Source organism: Parasteatoda tepidariorum, chromosome 11 (assembly GCF_982258835.1).
Source record: "Parasteatoda tepidariorum strain Cologne lab strain chromosome 11, Ptep-v5.0, whole genome shotgun sequence".
NCBI classification, from domain to species: Eukaryota; Metazoa; Arthropoda; class Arachnida; order Araneae; family Theridiidae; genus Parasteatoda; species Parasteatoda tepidariorum.
In genome coordinates, this window is record NC_141765.1 from 17,173,940 (window position 1) to 17,193,705 (window position 19,766).

Genomic DNA, 19,766 nt, shown 5'->3' on the forward strand with positions numbered 1-19,766 from the left:
CTTGTGGAAAAACATTGTTAAAGCATAATTAAATCAAGATTGTTTTCGTTTAAAGAGATTGCGTTTCCTTGGAAACAACTCTCTTCGAAATGAATTTTTAAAGCACGCTTAAAAAATCCATATTACTCGGTTCTAAATACGGTAGGGACAGGATTTTTACGTCCATCAAAGCGGACAAATACTGCCAAAGTAGTAAACAAAAATAAACTGTAATTTTACATATGGCCTCGATTAATACGAGTTACAGGTTGCATAGAGTTTACGCAAAGGACAGATTTTTTAATGTAACGAATCAATTCAAAATCAATTTTGGAATTTTTTTTCATCATGGACAATGAAGATTTTTCTTAATATTTTATTTTATTTAAACCGGAAAACAAATAAAAAGAAATATTCTTGACTACTGATTTTACTGAAGTAAAACAAAAGGTATATTTATAAGTAGCTTTAACTAGAAAGTCATTTCTAAATATGTTTTCTTTTTAAAAATAAATGAATATTAGCCATCAGGTAAAAAGTTTAATACCCTAAATTCAACTTTCTGTATAATTATTGTAATTTTAAACAAGGCTAAAGTAAGGTTAAAAACAAGGTTAAAAATTGTGCCATTCCTAAAATATGTCAAAATATTGTTTCCCACAATTACAATGATTTAAAATTCTAGTATGTGTAGTGCAATGTATTGTGAAACTCAGATTATTAATCCCAATTAAAGAGATTTAAAATCGGTACCAAAAATTTTATTTCGAAACATTTTTTCAAAAATACAAACAATTTAAAAATTTTTAATACCACTAACTTTGACTTAAGCCATTATTATTGCAATTTATTATTAAAGCCATTATTATAGCTAGTATAAAAAAACAAGGTTTAAAAGCGAGCCATTACTTCGAAAATATTGTTTTTCCCGATTACGCTAACTTTAAATTCTAATAAGAGTTCCCTAGTTGTCAAACTCAGATTATTAATCATAAATAAAGAGAATTGGAATCCATACCTTATACTATCTTTGACATTTAACATATCATCCTCATTGCTTTTTGCGTTTAAAGTAGCCCGTTCATTGGTCTCTTCGTGTGAACTGTCATCAAGTAATGGATCTCTTGGGGGCGGACTTATAGAAATTGGTGGATGTGGAGATGTATCTTCCATTGTGGCTAATGGAGCTTCTTTGGTTTTAGAACTCTGATAAGCTAAAAGTGTCACATTATTTTGTGGCACTTCGTTGTTCACATCATCCATGCTTTCATCGTTTTTCATCTTACCTGTAATAAACGGAATTTGGAATAATTCGAGTAATATGTTAAAAATAATTATTTGATGTAGAATTGTCCACTTTGGCATTGATGTATACTGCCGTGCAATAGTGCTCTTCTGTAGATTTAGAGAAAAGTGACTTTACAATTATTTTCTTAACATTGCTAGTGCTATGAAGGCTGAAACTGATTTTTGAAAACAATTGCAATAAGTAGCTTATAATACGAAAATGTTAAATGCATAAAAATCTCAATTTTGAAATTTCTGTTTTTGGAATTTATGCACATTTTCAATAGCTCTATTGAATATTGACTCAAAAACGTTCAAATTTTATGAATTAAATTGAAAGTATGTTATAACATAATTTTCATTATATGCATTTGAATAATATATAATTAATATTCTAATTACACATATTTTTGTAAATAACTTTCATATGACTACCAAAGGATCTGGCACAAATCTTATGGAAACTAATTCTCTGTCAAATTGGCTTAAAATTCAATACGTTGTAGTTTAAAACATTCTGATCAAATTCTTCTCATTGACACTAAGTCCAAGAATGGATAGTTTTCGAGATACTGAGCTTCAAGCTTAACAGATATAGGCAGCAGTGGTCACTGTGGTAAAAGGTGCTTGAAACGCGCTGGCGCTCAGCATTGGCTTTGGATATGAAGAAGTAATGCTAGCAGCTTATTTAGCAGGCTAATGTTAGCTTCTCATTTAAGGGCTATAACGCGTGCAAAATCCGATCCGACAACCTCCACGTGGTGCACATTGCTCAATGCTAATGTCGTGACGTATTAGGGAATTTGGAGATACTATTTATGTGTGAGGCTTCGTATCTCGGAAACTATTAGTTTTTGGACTTCGTATCATGGAGAACTTTAGATCAGTATGTTTAGAACTACAAAATATTAAATTTTCAGCCAATTTGACTGAGAATTAGTTTCCATAATATCCATTCTGGAGTCCTTTTTTTTTTCAACCTTTCGAACCTAACTTTTAACAAGCCGAAGTCTCTGTACTCTTTTCAACCCCGATCAATTCTGATACCAAAGCCACGGTAAATACATAGGAAGAATTACAGTTTTTTACGTACTTTTAAAAAATTGGGTTGGGCTGTAGGAAATTCAAAATACGCTTATAATCCTCTTTATTCAATTTTCACAAATAAACTAATGGCGGGTTTTTATTCTAGATTGCAGTATCTTTTGATGTATGCAAAATATACAAGGCTGTCTCACTATGAGAATTTCAGATATAAAGCGTGCGGTATTTCAGATTTAAACAAATTTTTATCTGCACAGTCTCGGCAATCGGTTATTTTTTAAAGATAGTTAAATATTACACATTTTTCTGCTTTCAGATTTTTAATAAATATCTTTTATTTTTGAAATTTACGCTATGAGAATTTTTTTGTATCATCCTAATCGGTTTTTCTCAGTTAAAAATGTAATAAAATTATTTCTTAAAAATATCTAAAAACTTAAATATGGCCACTTTTAAATTACTGACTCAAAATCATAAATCGCATGCTTTTATTGCTGTAAGGTTTTGAGGAAAACTCCATAGAAGTTCCGAAAGTCATCCAGCGCTTTTTCTCCTAATATAACAAAGCGACCCTTTTATTTCCCGCTTTTTTTGAAAGATATAACGCTGATGAATAATACTACATCATCAAAAGTTTAGAAAGCAGAAATATCAAGAAAACGGAAATCAAAAACTTTACTAAAAATCTAAGATTGTAAGAGTAGAGAGCGTCTACCGCAAGCTGGAAAAAAATTAAATTTGTTCGAAACAATAAGAAAAATATCTTCTATTTTAAAATACAAAATTACGGTTGTAACATATCTTCCAAACAAGATCTAAAAGAATATGGAAAACATATTTTATTTGAAACTTTTTTCTCTCCATTCATTTAATTAAAATACAAAACTACGGTTGTAATATATCTTCCAAACAAGATCTAAAAGAATATGGAAAACATATTTTATTTGAAACTTTTTTCTCTCCATTCATTTAAATAACAACCTCTTCAAAACGAATAAAGATGAATAGAAATTCTGTTCAGATAGGATTTGAATATCGTGACTTCAGTGAAAAAAAGTTAACTTGGTAATCAGTAATCGCTTCATAAAACAATATCATTTTGTTAAAACAAAACAGCATTGTTTTGACAGTCTCAAATGACAGACACTTTAGATAAAATGACTTTGGTCATTTATTCAAGGTTTTTGCTCAGTCACAAAGGAATAGAAGTTAGAACAAAATATCTCTCTTATGTATTCATCACTTCTCTATGATTGAATACAAAGACAATAATTGCGTGGAAAATAAACGGAACTTCATTTTTAGTGTGTTATAGTAAATAATACAGAGGCATACCGTTTATCCGGTACCCAGCCAGATTTTCATTACTCGATTATTATTCGGATCCGGCTATCAAATTTCAGTACCCGGTTATCAATCTGGTACCATGTACCTAGATCCTACATTTCCCCAGATATACAGTACCGGATAATTGTTCATTAATGCTTGCCGCAATGATAATAATATTGTACTCTTAACAGAAACTAAATTAATTTTAAGAAAATTTTAAGTAAATCAAATGAAACGTATAACTATTGTAGCTGTATCTATAGCAAATTTACTTAAAATATAATCTTATAAGACATCTTTTCTATAGAAAATTACATGGTTTTTATATTGTTTTGCATAAATGTTATAATATCCGCCCGAGTAATAAATCCAATATTTTTCAGTTAACCGGTTGCGGCTGGGTACCCACACTGGGTACAGCTTTAATAAATAGCTAAAGTCTATTTTTTCTTCTTGATCTTATAACTTAATAAAAGTAACAGGTATAGAGATTGTGATGATAAACAATAATTTCTTTTTCTTATTTCGTGGATTCATTATAGTTAGAAATAGATAAAATATAGAGCTATAGAAATAGATAAAGAATATGAAGGTTTACTGATAAAATTAAAGAAAATGAAAACTTAAGGAGAAACAGAATAAGAGTTAATTCTGTAATTTTGATACAAACGCAGCTATTTTCTTACACCAGAGTTTTCAACGGAAAAAAGTAAAATTTCTATTCTTTTACAAATATAAAAATCCGTTTATATTCTATAATACTCTTCTTCATTTGAAAGTTTTAATTTAGTCTATTTTTCTATAGTATAATTCTCCAATCGGTCGGTTGATGCTTTTTTGTAGACACTGTGACAGTGCTCTTCGGACCATGTTATACGGTGCTCATGTTATAAGGCGTTACTCGCACTGCTGGTTTTAAAGCTGGGGGTAGTGAGTTCGATCCCGGGGGCTGACAAAACAACCAACATGTATGCGCAGCAAGGTGCCTGTTAAATATGTCGAGGTTGAAAGTCATCTCGTTGTTTCTGGCTAGGAAGTTTGGAGAGAGAGGGGTGCCAGTTCAGGTACAATCCACTTCGTCTGACCAGGATCAAAATTACGTGGCATTTTTACCATGGCCATGAAAGGATGGAGCCCTAATAATAAAATCTAGGTGCTAGACCAAGGCTGGTTGATAATGATGCCCATGTCATACCATTCACCTTGTGAAAGTCCTGAACCACTTTCCGTATAACCTGTGATGTGATGATGTTTGAAGGGTTGTGAAGGGATGATGTTTGTTGCAAAAGAGCGAAGATTTGATGTGAGTTAGCTTACACAGTCGCTCAATTCTTCTCCCGTTTGTAAAAGCCTACCTGAGTTTCATCATCGTTTCACAGTATCTGTCAAAGTTTTTTGTGGTTCCATCAGGTGGAAGGTTCATTAGCGTCGACTACAAACATTTCAGCCCCAATGACGGGGAAAAAACGAAATCAAATATTTTATCTCATATATGGTGGAGGACTAATAGAACTTGGGTAAAAAAAAACTGTCATTTACAAAATGCATCAACCGATGGGGCAAAATATGTAGATATACATAATTTATATAAAACAGGCAAGGGTTTATCCCTTATAAATACTATAGAAATAAACTGATTTTATGTTTCTAAAAAAATAGGAGGCCTTACTTTTGGGACCGGCCTTGTTTAACATATCAATAAAAATGTTAACATTAAATTTTTAGAACCCTTATCAAAATATGAAGTATATTTCGATCAGTATCACTTTTCAATTTCTCTCTGTTCCTTCCCGTAAACAAACAGGTTTTGGTTTTAACGGTTTCCATCTTTCTCACACGCGATATGAGGAATTTTCGATATCGTGTTTGGTTCTTACTCGCTTAAATATTAATTTGCGACCCCTGATGAATAATAATGTTTTTACTTCATTTTTGACAAAGAATCAAAAAATATATCAGGGTGGTGAACAACCTGTATGAATTATTAAAAACAAAATACCTCTTTGTACGAAAAAGATGTTATTATTATTTTGTATTATAACTATTACCGTTTTTCCCTTTGAAATTCACTTTGATCTGAGTCAAATATAAAGATAATTTAAGAGTTGAGACGCTGTTTTGGTTCAATATACTTTAACAATGAATCTAAACAGAAAATATCCTTGGAGCGTTAAGTATTAGATTCAGGATGCCTTTCGTAGTGAGGCAATAATAGATTCTTTGAAATGATTGTTTGTTACTCAAAATGCATATTAAATAAAGAAAATTAAAACAATGCCTCTTTGTTTAGTTTTTTATTCGACTGTCATTTTCACTGAATGATTTAAAACGTTAGCTGCCTCAAGTAAATGTATGATGGTTCCTATTGAACTTCCGATGATGTTAAAAAGGAACTATCGCATAACTTAATAAGGTATTATGAATCAGTAGTTATGAATCCTCTCATTGACATTTCGTAGCTGTTCCAAAATCTAGTTATTATTTTGAAAAGCGTTGAACCTAGCAAATAACACTCACACACACAAAAGAATCACGATGGTGATATGTTTATTTTACCAAAACTTTTTGATATACCAACAATATATATCATTTTTGCACTTTAAACATTCAGCAGGCAATTGAGAGAATCTGCCTTCCTTTAATCCAGTTTCAGTCGTCGTCTGAAATCCGTTTTGAGCACTCCAAACATATTTTCTCTGAGTGCAAGTCTGCATTGAAATAACTGTATAATTAAATTTTTTCATGTTTTATCTTATTTTCAGTTACACTTTTTACTTCCATAATTTTCTTTTCACTTTAATATTGCAGTTTAGTCGAAATTACTGCAATTTCCTTAATATTTTGAATATTTTTCAATAAATCATTAGCCATAAGCTAGTCATTTATTTAATAAACTACACATCGTTGCTATAATTACGTTTCTTTAAGTTAAAATTTCTTTAACTTAATTGTAATTAAAAGGTGATCAAATTAAGAGATATATAATTTTAATTTTAACTAAAAGCAAAACAGTATTTGATACCGATTGAATTTATTTTCTATTTTAGCTATTTTCTCATGGCATTTTTGTTTAAGATTGATTTAGTGTAAATAGTAACCTAGATTTTTTTTTTAAATTTAATTTTTGAACCTCCAATTTTTGGCCACTTTTCCATATGAACATTCCCTTAATTCACAAATCACACTAATGATGTTGGGGATTTAAAGCTAACGAGAATTTGTGATTATTTGGGGGTTATTTGTTAATACCACTTTACTCGAATTTTTCAATTAAATTACGAATTGTCATCTCTGTAGGTCCATTATGTTGACCGTAAATTTCACATAATGAGCGAAACGGAGACAGAATAGATTCAATGTTTTATCAGTAAATTGAAAGAATTTCTACACGCTGTGCAGAACAACTGTATTTCTTTACGCGGTGATTTCCGCGGTGCCTGCTGGATTGAGTTCAAAACAATGCTAAAGATGAGAGTCAGAGAAAAACAGGGTTGCTAAGAAGTTCAAAAATATTTAGTACTAATTTAATCACCCTTTATTAACATTAATATAATCAAAATATGAGTTTAATATTTCCTCTCCTACAAATTCACATTTTATAATATCTAAGAAATATGGGTGACTTTTCACATCAGAATGAAGGACGTTAGGAAGGTTAAATTAAGATAATTCGAAGTGTTCTTTTTCAGTAATTGATTCTGCTTTCCACATATTTTTGCTAAATCACTAAATCTGTGGTTTTTCTGTCTTTTTCAAACATGCGCTCAATCTTGTAGGTTAGACACCAATCTTAGCACTATGGATAGTTTTATTCTAGGTAATAACAAATTGACAAAAGAGAAAAACTGTTATTTTAATATCTCTTCTCTCTGGAACCCGTTCGTTAAACTTACATTTCAAAGGTGTTATAAAATAATGATTAATAGCATGACAGCCCAGAGTGGGCCAAGGCCTACTTTCGAAGAGGTTTTGATGTATTCTTTTCGAGGACAAGGGTCCTCCAGTTTTTAACTCTTAATATTCCGAAATTTCATCCGTTCAGTTATTCTCTTCCCATTAGCCCATGTGGTTTGCAAAACATACCTTTTTAGTGGGCTTTATTCGTTCATTTTAAGTACATAAGCAGCCCAGTTTAATCCATTGATCTTAATTAATTTTATAAATTCTGAGTACCATGAACATTTTTAAATTTTTGCATTGTACTGTCTTCTCCAACAATCATTTTCTTTACTCCTCCAAGAATAGTCATTAAAATCTTTCCCTCAAATGTACCCTAGTCAATGTCCATGTCTTAGAGCCATAAACTAAAATAAGTCTTATAAGGGTTTCACTTAACAAAAATGCAGTTATTGGTTTCTAAATTAACTGTGATTTAAAACAGATATTTATAGCATGGAGGCTTAATTGTCAAACTAACTAAACATTTATTCAAAAATTATAACTACAAACTTTTATGATAGTATTTAAAAAGTTTCAGTAAGCAAGAAAAAAAAAACTCGAAAATGTATCGCAACATTTTCTTAAAGAATAGCATACAGTAGCAGAAAAAAATTAGGAATGTTTAAAACAATTCCTGATACAGTTACAATCTAGCATAACTTAAAAAAGTCTGTTTTTACGACCCTTTTAGCCCTACATCACGAAAAACAAAAAAGATTTCTGTTGAAAAACAATACAAGCAAAACTTTGTTTGGCAGACTTTTGAAACTGTATATTTTAATAAAAATGTAATAAACAAAAAAGACTGAATACAACACTCGCTAAGAAAGTAAAAGTAAGCTAAGGTAACGAATAAATGAATTTTAAGCAGTCATTTTGCTTAAGCATAATCTGAAAGAATATATTATGAAGGAAATAGAATGATCAGCTTCTTACTTAACTCCAAAGGTTCAAGATCTTAACGGTAGAACTGGAATTGTAGATTTTGTGGTTTCATTTTAGTTTTCATTTTAAATATCAGAATTCGATCTCAACTTTCAGGATGAAGTACCGTTTTTGTAAAATTTCTGAAAACCTTCACAATATTTCCAACTTTGAGTCCATTTATTAAAGAAGGAATTGATAGCAGTAATGTTGATGGCAGTAATTAAAATAAAAATGTTGTGAAAGACTCGTTTTTACGATAAAATATTTTGAGAATGATCCTTTTTTACGATGAAATAATTTGTGAAGGATCCATTAACAGATTCAAATTTATCCTAAAAAGACCCAGCATATTATAACTTGTTATTTTGCATTCACAAAAATACGGTGCCATGCATATATTTTTCAGTACTACATTTAAATAGAAATGTAATTACATAAGTTTTTTAAGTTAGGTTGGAGTAAATGGGTCCCACAGTTGACTGATCGTAAAGACACGGTTCCCAGTAGAACACCGAAGTCAAGAATCACTGGCTGCGGTCAGTAAGTGGGTGGGTGATCACTTTGATTAGCTTGCGATGGCATGTCTTCGGATCATCCTCAGGCATGTTTCTCAGACCATTGCCAATAGCACATTTTGCAGCTCTAGTGCGACATAAATAAAGTATCTACCTACCTACCTGGAGTAACAGGTTTTTCTTTTTCGCATTCGACTATCTTTCTTAACTGTAAGTATTTTAACCTACAACAGTCTGAATTAACTTTAATTCCATTTTGATTTCCCCAGAAAGACTAAAACTAATAATTAGCTATAATTTGTCTTACACTATTTAAATTTAAAAGCCTGTTCATGCACGTGAGCATTTGAAGAACACGTTAAATAAAGTCTTCTAACAATAAATACATTTCTTCAAGAAACTAGAATTTGAAAAACCTTTCAGTTTTTCCAACAAATAAAATTTTAAACTCTCGCTTGAATATTAAATATATTATTCAATCAAAGAAATATATTTCATTACATAATTTAGGATAAACAACAGAATTTTGTCTTAAATGTTCCTTAAATTTAAATAATCTCCTTTAGAATCGATCATTTCTCCACACACTCTGGACATCTTATTGATTAATTCATTCGTACCAATTGGTGTGCTTGACTTCAAGTATAATATAAATTTCTTAATACTAATTTTTTGCTTTTAAAAAAGAAAAAATGTTCAAGCAAGAGTTTAGTGTTTTGGATGCATGTAATAGATTAGTATTCTGTTTTTAGAGAAAAATTTATGAAGGTGAAAAAGTAATGATTTCATACCTATGCAAAGTTGAGTTTTCAGCTGTTCTGAGAAGCAAATATTTATCGGAGAGAAATATCAGAAAATATGCAGCGATTTTTATTTCACGATATGAAAAGTGATGTAATAAGCAGCAGAATAATCCATCTCACTTTTACAAATTCATTACGAGTGTGAATGGTAATTTCTGTTTATATTTACACTATATATATATATATATATATATATATATATATATATATATATATATATATATATATATATATATATATATATATATATATATATATATATATACACTATATATATATATATATACACTATATATATATATATATACACTATATATATATATATACACTATATATATATATATATATACACTATATATATATATATATATACACTATATATATATATATATATACACTATATATATATATATATATATATACACTATATATATATATATATATATACACTATATATATATATATATATATACACTATATATATATATATATATATACACTATATATATATATATATATATACACTATATATATATATATATATATACACTATATATATATATATATATACACTATATATATATATATATACTATATATATATATATATATATATATATATATATATATATATATATATATATATATATATATATATATACACTATATATATATATATATATACACTATATATATATATACACTATATATATATATATATATATATATATATATTTATATATTTGTTATATCCGATTTGATATTAATTTATTCGTTGATATCATTATATTTATTTGATATTATAGTATCTTCTGAGGATAGATTCGGATAAACATCAGTGTTCGGAGCATATAAAATACAGTAGCATATATAATAAATATTATGCAGCAGACAAATGTTATATCGTAAGATAATTTTGAATTTCGACAACTTGGAAATGTTCAAAAACCACTGGGTTAATTTACACCAAATTTCAGATTCAATATTTTTCAAATTGTATTGAATCACTTCCTACACAGAATTTTGGTTTGTATTATTTATATCTCTGTTGAAGTTATCCGAATGATTCTTCTAAAATAAGTATTTTCTATATTATAAATTTACTCATTTTTGTACATTGTCCTAAAAAGATATTTTTAACCATTTTTGCGACCATTGTTTGATCAGAAACAAGTCTTTTATGAATAGTTCTAGAACTAGTTATAGAATAGTTCTAAGGAAAAAACTTGGATGTATTGAAGTTAATGAGTGGTAATTCAAATTATTAATTCAACTTAATTTACAATCTAATATCAAACTAAAGAGCCGTATTTTCTTTATTTTTTATATCTACTTATTTATTTACGTTTTCTACGCGTTTTACGTTTTCTTATAAAGTAATTAAGAAAAATTAATAATAATAATTACAAGTGATACTCTAATTTATTATAAAATATCATTTTTTATTCTTTTTTTAATAATAATTTTAACTTAGTCTAAATTTAAACTTGTATTTGCAAGAAATCTTTTATTTAGTATAATGCGATCATTTGTAAAAATTTATGGTCCAGAAAAAGATTATTTGCTTCCATCAAACAAAACGAATTCATTTATAATTATAATATAAATTATGAAACAGATTAACTGGATTTCCATTAATTCTGTATTCATTAACAAGGACTAACTTTTTATTGTTACAAAGATCATTAACTGGAAAAAGGAACGATTAACATTTTTCTGTTACATTGGAACTGAGGGGAAAGGATTAAAAACATACAAAAGTTTTTGTGAGATTATTCTATTCTAAATTGATATATTATTCCTTATAAATAATCAGCCTTCACTTACAGATTTAAAATATAAAACGAAAAGAATTTTAAAGCTTAGAGAATGTTAATTTTTAAGGCGAAATATGTTTTTATTTATTTATTTTAAATTAATAAATCATTAAAAGCTTACTGTGAAGACAATTAAAAAGATAAGCGAGTGAAGAAGGTGCGTTTACTCAATTATAATGATAACAATAGAATTTTCATTTCGGACATTTCATTTCATGGGCATAATGATAGTATTGTGCGTAAAAAAGTTATAACCTGAATAACTTTTGATTTAATGATCGAATTTTCACTTGCAAAGATGCCTTTTCAATGGTCTGAGGGGTACGCCTTGAAAGTGCTAATTAATTTGTGTTATCTAGAATTTACTGAGCTTTTTTTCATGTTGTGTGTGGCACATTTACGGAATTTAAAAGTGTCTCACAGCATCCGAGTTACTTAATATTTGTCTATACTGCAGTATTACTTATGTATGTTTCATATCTGTCAGATCAGCGGTTTGATCGAAATCGTCTAAATTTTAGATTTTGTAATTAAAAGTTACATTAATTGTTACATTAAAAGTTAAAGTAACAATATTATTGCAATAGTAGTTGCAGTCTCATTATTGCAAGATCTCATTATTGCAAATTTATTGTTAAAATACCAATTAAAATGTCTCAACTGTATTAGTGTAAAATGTTTAGTGATAACACTAAATGTTTATTCTAATTTCAAGTTGTAAATAAAGGGAAAAAAAAGAGGGGAATGCTAGATATGTTGTCAACAAAATGTAGACAATTTTATAGTGTGTAGCAGAAATATTTCGTAGCAGAATTTTTAGCGTGTGCAATAAGTTTTTCATTTTTTTAGGAGAAAGATAACTTATCTGGTGATTACTGACAAGTTTATTTCATTAAGTATAAAGGTCAAAGGTTTTAAGACTATTCTTTATTGATACCATAACTAAAATGTGTCTTCAGATATGCCTTTTTTAGTGCAATATTTTCTTATTTAAACAACAGTAAAATGCATTTCTCTTCACAAAAATTGCCGCAACAGCAAAAGGCTAGAAGTCATTTTTCTATTAAAGCAAATTAGACATTGTTGTCCTTTTTATATATATTTTCTCTGACGCTTTAATTGCAAGCAACAATATATTTTGGTATTTTTTAATTATAAGAAACAGTTTAATATTTACTAAAAAATTTAATAATTCTTCGGAAATTTGTACTAAAATATAAAATCAGAAAAAAAAAAATTAATCTGAAAGTTTTTTTTATTCATACTCAAAAATTTATCAATAATTGATTTTGCAAATTAAAGAAATTTCAATGCTAATTAACTGTTTGCCTTAGATCTAAATACCTGTAAATAAGTCTAAATTTGAAAAATTATTGTTTAAAAGTGAGTCGTTCTTAGAAAATTTTATCTTTAACGCAGAAAAAAGGCACGTTGATTCAAGCTACTGTATTTCGTAACCATAAATAATTAAAATGCTAAATATGATTTTTTTCACTTATTTTGACCGAAATTAATAAAAATAATGAAGAAAGTATGAAAAGTATGTTTATTAAAAGTTCTGCTTCAAAGGGTTAAAAACATACACTTTTTGTGTCCTTAACACTCGTATTTTGACGATGATTTGTAAAATTGTTGTAAAAGTGGCCTTCTCGTACTGTGTCGTATTCGTTACAACAAGCTTTAACTGTATTTTTAAACTCGTAAATATGAAAGAAATGTTACATTTTTATTAAAGTCAGCTTTCAGATTTTTTTGTCTTTTAATATTATTGATGAAATCTAGCTTTTTTGGGGTCATTAAGAAGCATAGAATATTTTTTAAAAATCGATAACTTTTTTGTGATTGTTGAAAGTACGAAATCTGGGCGTGTTCCACTAAAAACCGTTACAACATCGTTTTATCAATCCATTTTACATTTTTTTTTCAAAGTTTATATTTCAGCATTATCTATAACGATTATTAACAAATGCGATATTACAACCATCACTATCGATAACGATAAATACCGAATACGATAATATCGTGAATGTCATCGATTATGATAATGTAGCTAATATTATCGATAACAATATTTATCGATTCCACTACTATCACGAGTGCTGGATCAATTAGCAAATTGGGAAAAGATCATTAAAAAATACAATGTCACCAAGAGTTATTGCATTTTTGAAAAAATTATTTTTTTCGTGCTTGTTATAAGTACGAAATCAGGGCGTGTCCCATTAAAAACATTTAACGTCAATTTTCCTAGCCATTTTGCAATTTTATTTCAAAATTTATATTTCAGTATTATCAATAGAGTTAATTATCGAATGCGGTATTGGAGATATCATTACCAGCAAAGATAAATAGCGAAAACGATAATATCGCGAATATTATCGATTATGATAATATCACGAATATAATCGAAAATAGTGAAATTATCGGTTACGATATCATCATGAGTGCTGATAAATCTCATTTGGGTAACGAATAATAATATCAATTAGCAAATTGGAAAAATATCGCGATTTATAGTAAAGTGTAGGTATTTTGGAATGGTATATCACGTTATAAAAATTCCGATATTACACACCGTTACAGTAAAACATTCAAAATAAAATAAAGATAACTTTATCGAGTAAGGGATACAATATATCGAATCAAAAGCATAGAAAGTTGAAATAACTTTTCGTTTTGATCGATCGCTTTTCTTACCCAGATTTGCGTCAACCTACCTGTTGAATTTAGCATAGAAACAGGAGAGCAAATCGCCCGGATATTAATAGGGTTGACTTGAAGATGTTTTAAAAATGATTTAAATTACATTTTTAAGAATATTTATTCTCAATAATTATAAAATAAAAAAAAAATGCAGATATTCATTGCAAAGATAAGTAAAGAATAATTAAGAAAATGCTTTTAAAAAAATAAAATAAATCTAAGTTCATCAAAAAGATAAGAAAAAAATTAAGTTGTGATTTTAGCTAAGTAAAAAAAGTGAATTACCTTTGTAAAAGGAATCCGACAGGTATTTATGGCCTTCAACTCTGACATTCGTCACTTGTATGAATATTTTTTAAAGGAGTTAAAATAGTCTTGATTACGCAACAAAAAATGATTCGGGGGGGAACGCTCTCAATTGTTTACGTTCGTTGCTATGGGAAATGAAAACGGAACTCCATGAAAGTATTGATTTTTTTTTCTGTTGGTAAACAATTTATGACGTTATTGGTAAGAAAACTTACGAATTATGTTAAATATAATTTATATAAACTGTATTTATAGAACACTAAAATGTGCATTAAAAAACACATTTCTCCCGTTTACCATATTTTATGTTTTTGATGTCGTAAAATTATAGTCAAAGGATTATTATAAGATTAAGATAATTTTATGACCTCACCTTATAAAAACAATATGTATTAAAGTAAAAAGTATTCGTAACTTATAAACTGTATTAAAATTTAACAATTTGTTAGCGGAATAAATGGTTTTTATGTAATGCTCTAAGATATTATGATGAAATTACCAAATTTCACCACATTTACCAGATTTTATCACATATTATGAAACATTATTTTATTTGAAAATTTTACCAAAATCATTACCAAAGCGCTTTGTAAAAAAAAAAAAAAAAAAAAAATAGAGTTTTTGGCATTCAGAGCCAAAAACATCGTTAAGCACTTGTACTTTTATTCGGTAATAAAAAAAAAACTATCTTTTTATCTCAAAATTGGTATCTTATCTTTGAATTCTTAAAATTTTACTTTCCCAGAAAAAGTAACTTCTTCATGAATTAAAAAAAAAAAAAAGGTTGTCAGAAATAATTTTGAAAAAAATTGAGGTTTCCCAGGGAAATATCTTTTTTTAGTCTTATATAATTAATTAACATTGATTTGTTTAGTGAAATCAATGAATTTCTAAGATCTCCGTGGATAAATGTACTAAGTGAAAACTTAGAGTGTTTTGGGAGTGGAAGAAAGTTCTAAGTGCATTTGGTGGTAAACAGTTTAAGTACGAAGCAAAACGCCAAAAATCCGAACGTTTTATGCAAAATATAACTTTCAATAAATATTTATTGTTTTTTATTTTATTTTTAAATAGTCGAAAATTTCTTGAATTGTAATGTTTTTTACATAATTTTAAGGAATGCAATTTTAAATGGCAAAATACAAAGTTTTGCGAAATCGGTCGAATAGTTCCTGAAAAATCGAATCTTGAAAAAAAGTCATATTCATTAAAATTACTCCCTAAAACCATTAAGTCTCAATCCTAGTATGTGAAAATTTGATCATTAGAGCACGAGTTATTTATAATGGTCCGTTTAGTTCTTTGCGCATTGTACATGCTCTGTACAGAAAACGTATTTTTACATACTTCCTTTCTGTAGACTTCTCCTCCAAGAATTTATGCGAAATTCAATACAAATTTTATATACTTAGCTAGTCGCACAAAAAAATATTACTTGCTATAAAAAAGCCATTTTTCATTTTAGAAGTATAAATATATCTAAAGTTTAGCAACATCTCTTGATAATTAGAATTTGCAAATTTTTGTGAAAAATAACTCTTACTATCTAAATTATTATTTTTTTAGTAAAACAATTATTATTATCAGAAAAAACTGACCATTATAAGTCGTAATTATGTTCCCGTCAAATTTATTTCTTTATAAAAGGAACCTTAATTGGATAAATATCAAATTATGTATAAATGCCTACATGGAAAACAAAAATCATTAACAACATTTTAAATTTTCACTGAGACGTGGACTTTTATCAGATCAAGCATTTGAGATCGCATCGAAATATAATAGTTGGAAACTTGAATGCGTGGAGAATTGCGGCAATTGCGATCGTATCGAAATATTACGAGTAGAAAACTTGGATGCGTGGAGAGCAGCAACAATTGCTATCGTATCGAAAGATAAGAATTGAAAATTAGGATGCTTGGAGAACAGCAGCAAATGTTATCGTATCGAAATGTTACGAGTAGAAAACTTGGATGCGTGGAGAGCAGCAACAATTGCTATCGTATCGAAAGATAAGAATTGAAAATTAGGATGCTTGGAGAACAGCAGCAATTGCTATCGTATCGAAATATTACTAGTAGGAAACTAAGATGTATGGAGAACCGCGGCAATTATGATAGTAATGAAATAGAAATTCAGGTTAAAAATAAAAATAAACTTAATTACTAGTAAAGAGTTTTTTTTCATTCAAGTCTGTAATGAGTTTATTTAATATTACTTACAAAAACGTAATGAGAGAAATACAAATATTGGGTTATTTTGTCAAGTTAGAATCTTGAAAGTACAGTGCGAAATGAGGGAGCGAATTCCTCAATAGCCATTGAATTCTCCAAATTGAGATAGTTCTTCACTGATTTATAATTCTTCTGCATATACATTGTGCAGTTTTGAGTTATTTCAATTTAAGGATTGTTACAGTGCTACGACTGGCTATTCTGGTTAAGACAGGCTTCATTGTAGGTCGAAGAAAAATCAAGGCATCATTTAGCGAAAAAAATAAATAAAAAAAAATAAATAAATAGATAAAAATAAAATCAGGATAAATTTCTGGTGCAGTATGCATATACCACACTGCTTTTAAAAAGAGCAAACAACAAACTAAAGGAAATAAATAATTTTCCTTATTTAAGTACAATGAAGATAAATTCGATACAAAAGTAGACCCGAAAATTTAAATTTTCTGTTAGTAGCCAGTGGCCGGTAGATTCTAAGAACTTGGTGGCCACTTTTATCTTAAACCTAATGAATCGGTAACCGATACCAATAGGTCCTTTTCATTTAATAGCCACTTTTTGCTAACTTTTTTTTTTGCTTGGATTAAATTATATTTTTAAAAAAAAATTATATTAAAAATAATCTACTGCTATAAAAAGTTACTTCAACATTAAAAATAACATAAATATAGGGCGAAATTTCGTAATTTCGATATTCGGAATTTCGTTACGTTACTGACTTAATAGAACTTTAAATTACTTTGTCGCTCCAACTATTTTTAAATAATGTATACATTACAATTTAAAAAAAATATGTGAATTCGTAAAAATTCTTAAGGATCAAAATTTTGAATAGAGACATTGGACTTTTTAAATCTGTTTTCCTACTTTCTGAATTGATGTATATTTATCATTAAACATATTTTAAAAAAAGGCAGTGGGAAAAAAAATCATCGCTTATTTATTTAATTTAAATCTCCTCTGTTTTTGTACAAGACGAGTAGCTAGTTATTATTTTCAGATCTATCCAAAAGTATAATAAAATATATTTGTAATTTGTATTTGCAACCGTCACTGAACAGCCAACCCAATTTTTGGGTTAACGACTAATGAATTTCATCAACGTCTCCTTGTAATTTTGAACACAATCCAGAAGGCAAGGGAACTCCTGGATCAAGTATTCGGAGAAATTTGAATTCGTGGAGGACTTTTTGAAGGAACTAACCCGCATTTGCGTTACATGGTGAGGAAGACCACTAGAGCCGTCCATGGTTAGCCCGAATACAAGGGGACTCTAACTCATGATCCGTCTACCACTGAGGATATACCACTGCGTCAGCATTCGTGGCGCGGATTCGAACCCGGTTCACCTCATTGGAAGGAGAACGCTCTATCCTATCTCCTGAGCCAGAGCGGCTCAATAAACTATATTATTTTTATTGGAGGTACTTTAAAAACAAAAAGGCTTGAACCTTTTAGGTTTCCTCATTTTCATTGAAAATTTGAAAATTTGTTTCAGATAGAAATATACACATCCGGATGCTGCTATAAGTAGTTTATGTGAAAATCAGAATGATAATATACTTTTTGGAGTATAACAGAAATAATAATCAATGCTAAAAAGAGCGCTATTTGTGGCAATTTAATCTGAAACCGAGATGAAAGTTTTTATAAAAATAAAATGCATCTTAATGATAATGTTATATCTACAAAAATGTATTATCAAGGCTACCCTTTTCTATTTCATTAGTATTTCTGTTGGGAAATTAAAGATAAGACAAAGATAAGAATTGTTGGAGACATGAATGGATAGAATGTTTTGAAATTACGACAGGTGTTATTTAAGCTTATCAGAAACGGAGAAATTTAGATGAGCTAGTTAACTTTGAAATTTGCTACAATTCTAGGTCAAAAATAGGAATTCGCTCTGACCGATAAAAGCATTCCATTATATTAAAAAATGAGTCTTTTTTTTAATATAAAGACTATCAATTAGCATATTAATATATTCAATAATTTTTATATTATGAAAATATTTATTGTATTCCTTAAATATCCCCCTCAATGCCTGTTTTTAAAATTGGTGTTAATATAAACATACACTCATTTACACATACTCATGTCAATATACACATATATCCCTAATGTGTGTCATACACATATTAGGGATCGCAAAATAATATTTAAGTGTGGAGAAAAGGATAACGCTATCAAATCCTTAATCAACAATAATTCGTTAATCAAGGACTATTTATTTCTTAATTAACGAATCATAAGGCGACATTAAAACATCAAAACAGTTTGTTTTTCCCAAAGAAATTGAGAGAAGGTGAAAGGTTATTATTAGAAACAGTTTCAATTTTCCGCCCGAAATAAAACTAGCTTTGAGGCTTTTAATTCTTCCTCCATTGACAATGATTCTTAAAATTTTGATAGCATTTTTGGTTTTTCTTTGCTTAATTATTAATTTTCGATCTTAATATGCAGTTTTTCTATTTTTGACAAGATTAAAAAAATATAAAACTAATGCTAACAGGGCAACTAGCACTTAAAAAAATAAATTGAATTATATATTTTTTTTCAGAGACTCTAGGATATTAATATTTCGATATTTTATTGCAAATATCCAAACTTATTTGGCAAAAAAAGGTCAGAAATTGCAATTAGTTATTTTTATTTCAGATGTAAGTTTAAAACAAAATTTTAATTAACTAATCCGTAGTCTATTCTCAAGACTCGTGTATAAAAAACATTCATGAAAATTTCAAGTAATTCGAACAGAATTGAAATATTCGATTCGATTTGAAATATTGCAGTTGAAATGAAGGAAAATAATCGAAAAACAAAGTTTGAGGAAAGGACAAAAATACAATAAAATGAATTTTTTATTCAATGTCTGCTT

The 19,766-nt window shown here is 28.4% G+C and overlaps 1 protein-coding gene across 2 annotated transcripts in view; it reads right to left on the reverse strand.

Moving 5' to 3' along the window:
- LOC107451015 (proton channel OtopLc) overlaps nt 1–19,766 on the reverse strand; it is a 51,025-nt gene that overhangs the window by 14,519 nt on the left and 16,740 nt on the right. The window contains exons 1-2 of one of the 2 annotated variants that reach the window (XM_016066970.4): nt 14,628–14,760; nt 998–1,265 (exon numbers count right to left, since the gene is read on the reverse strand). In XM_016066970.4, coding sequence (XP_015922456.3) covers nt 998–1,260 — 263 coding nt within the window. In that variant the 5' untranslated portion in view covers nt 1,261–1,265; nt 14,628–14,760. Of the gene's footprint in view, nt 1–997; nt 1,266–14,627; nt 14,761–19,766 lie in introns of those variants that run through there. The other variant, XM_016066969.5, reaches the window with a different exon arrangement.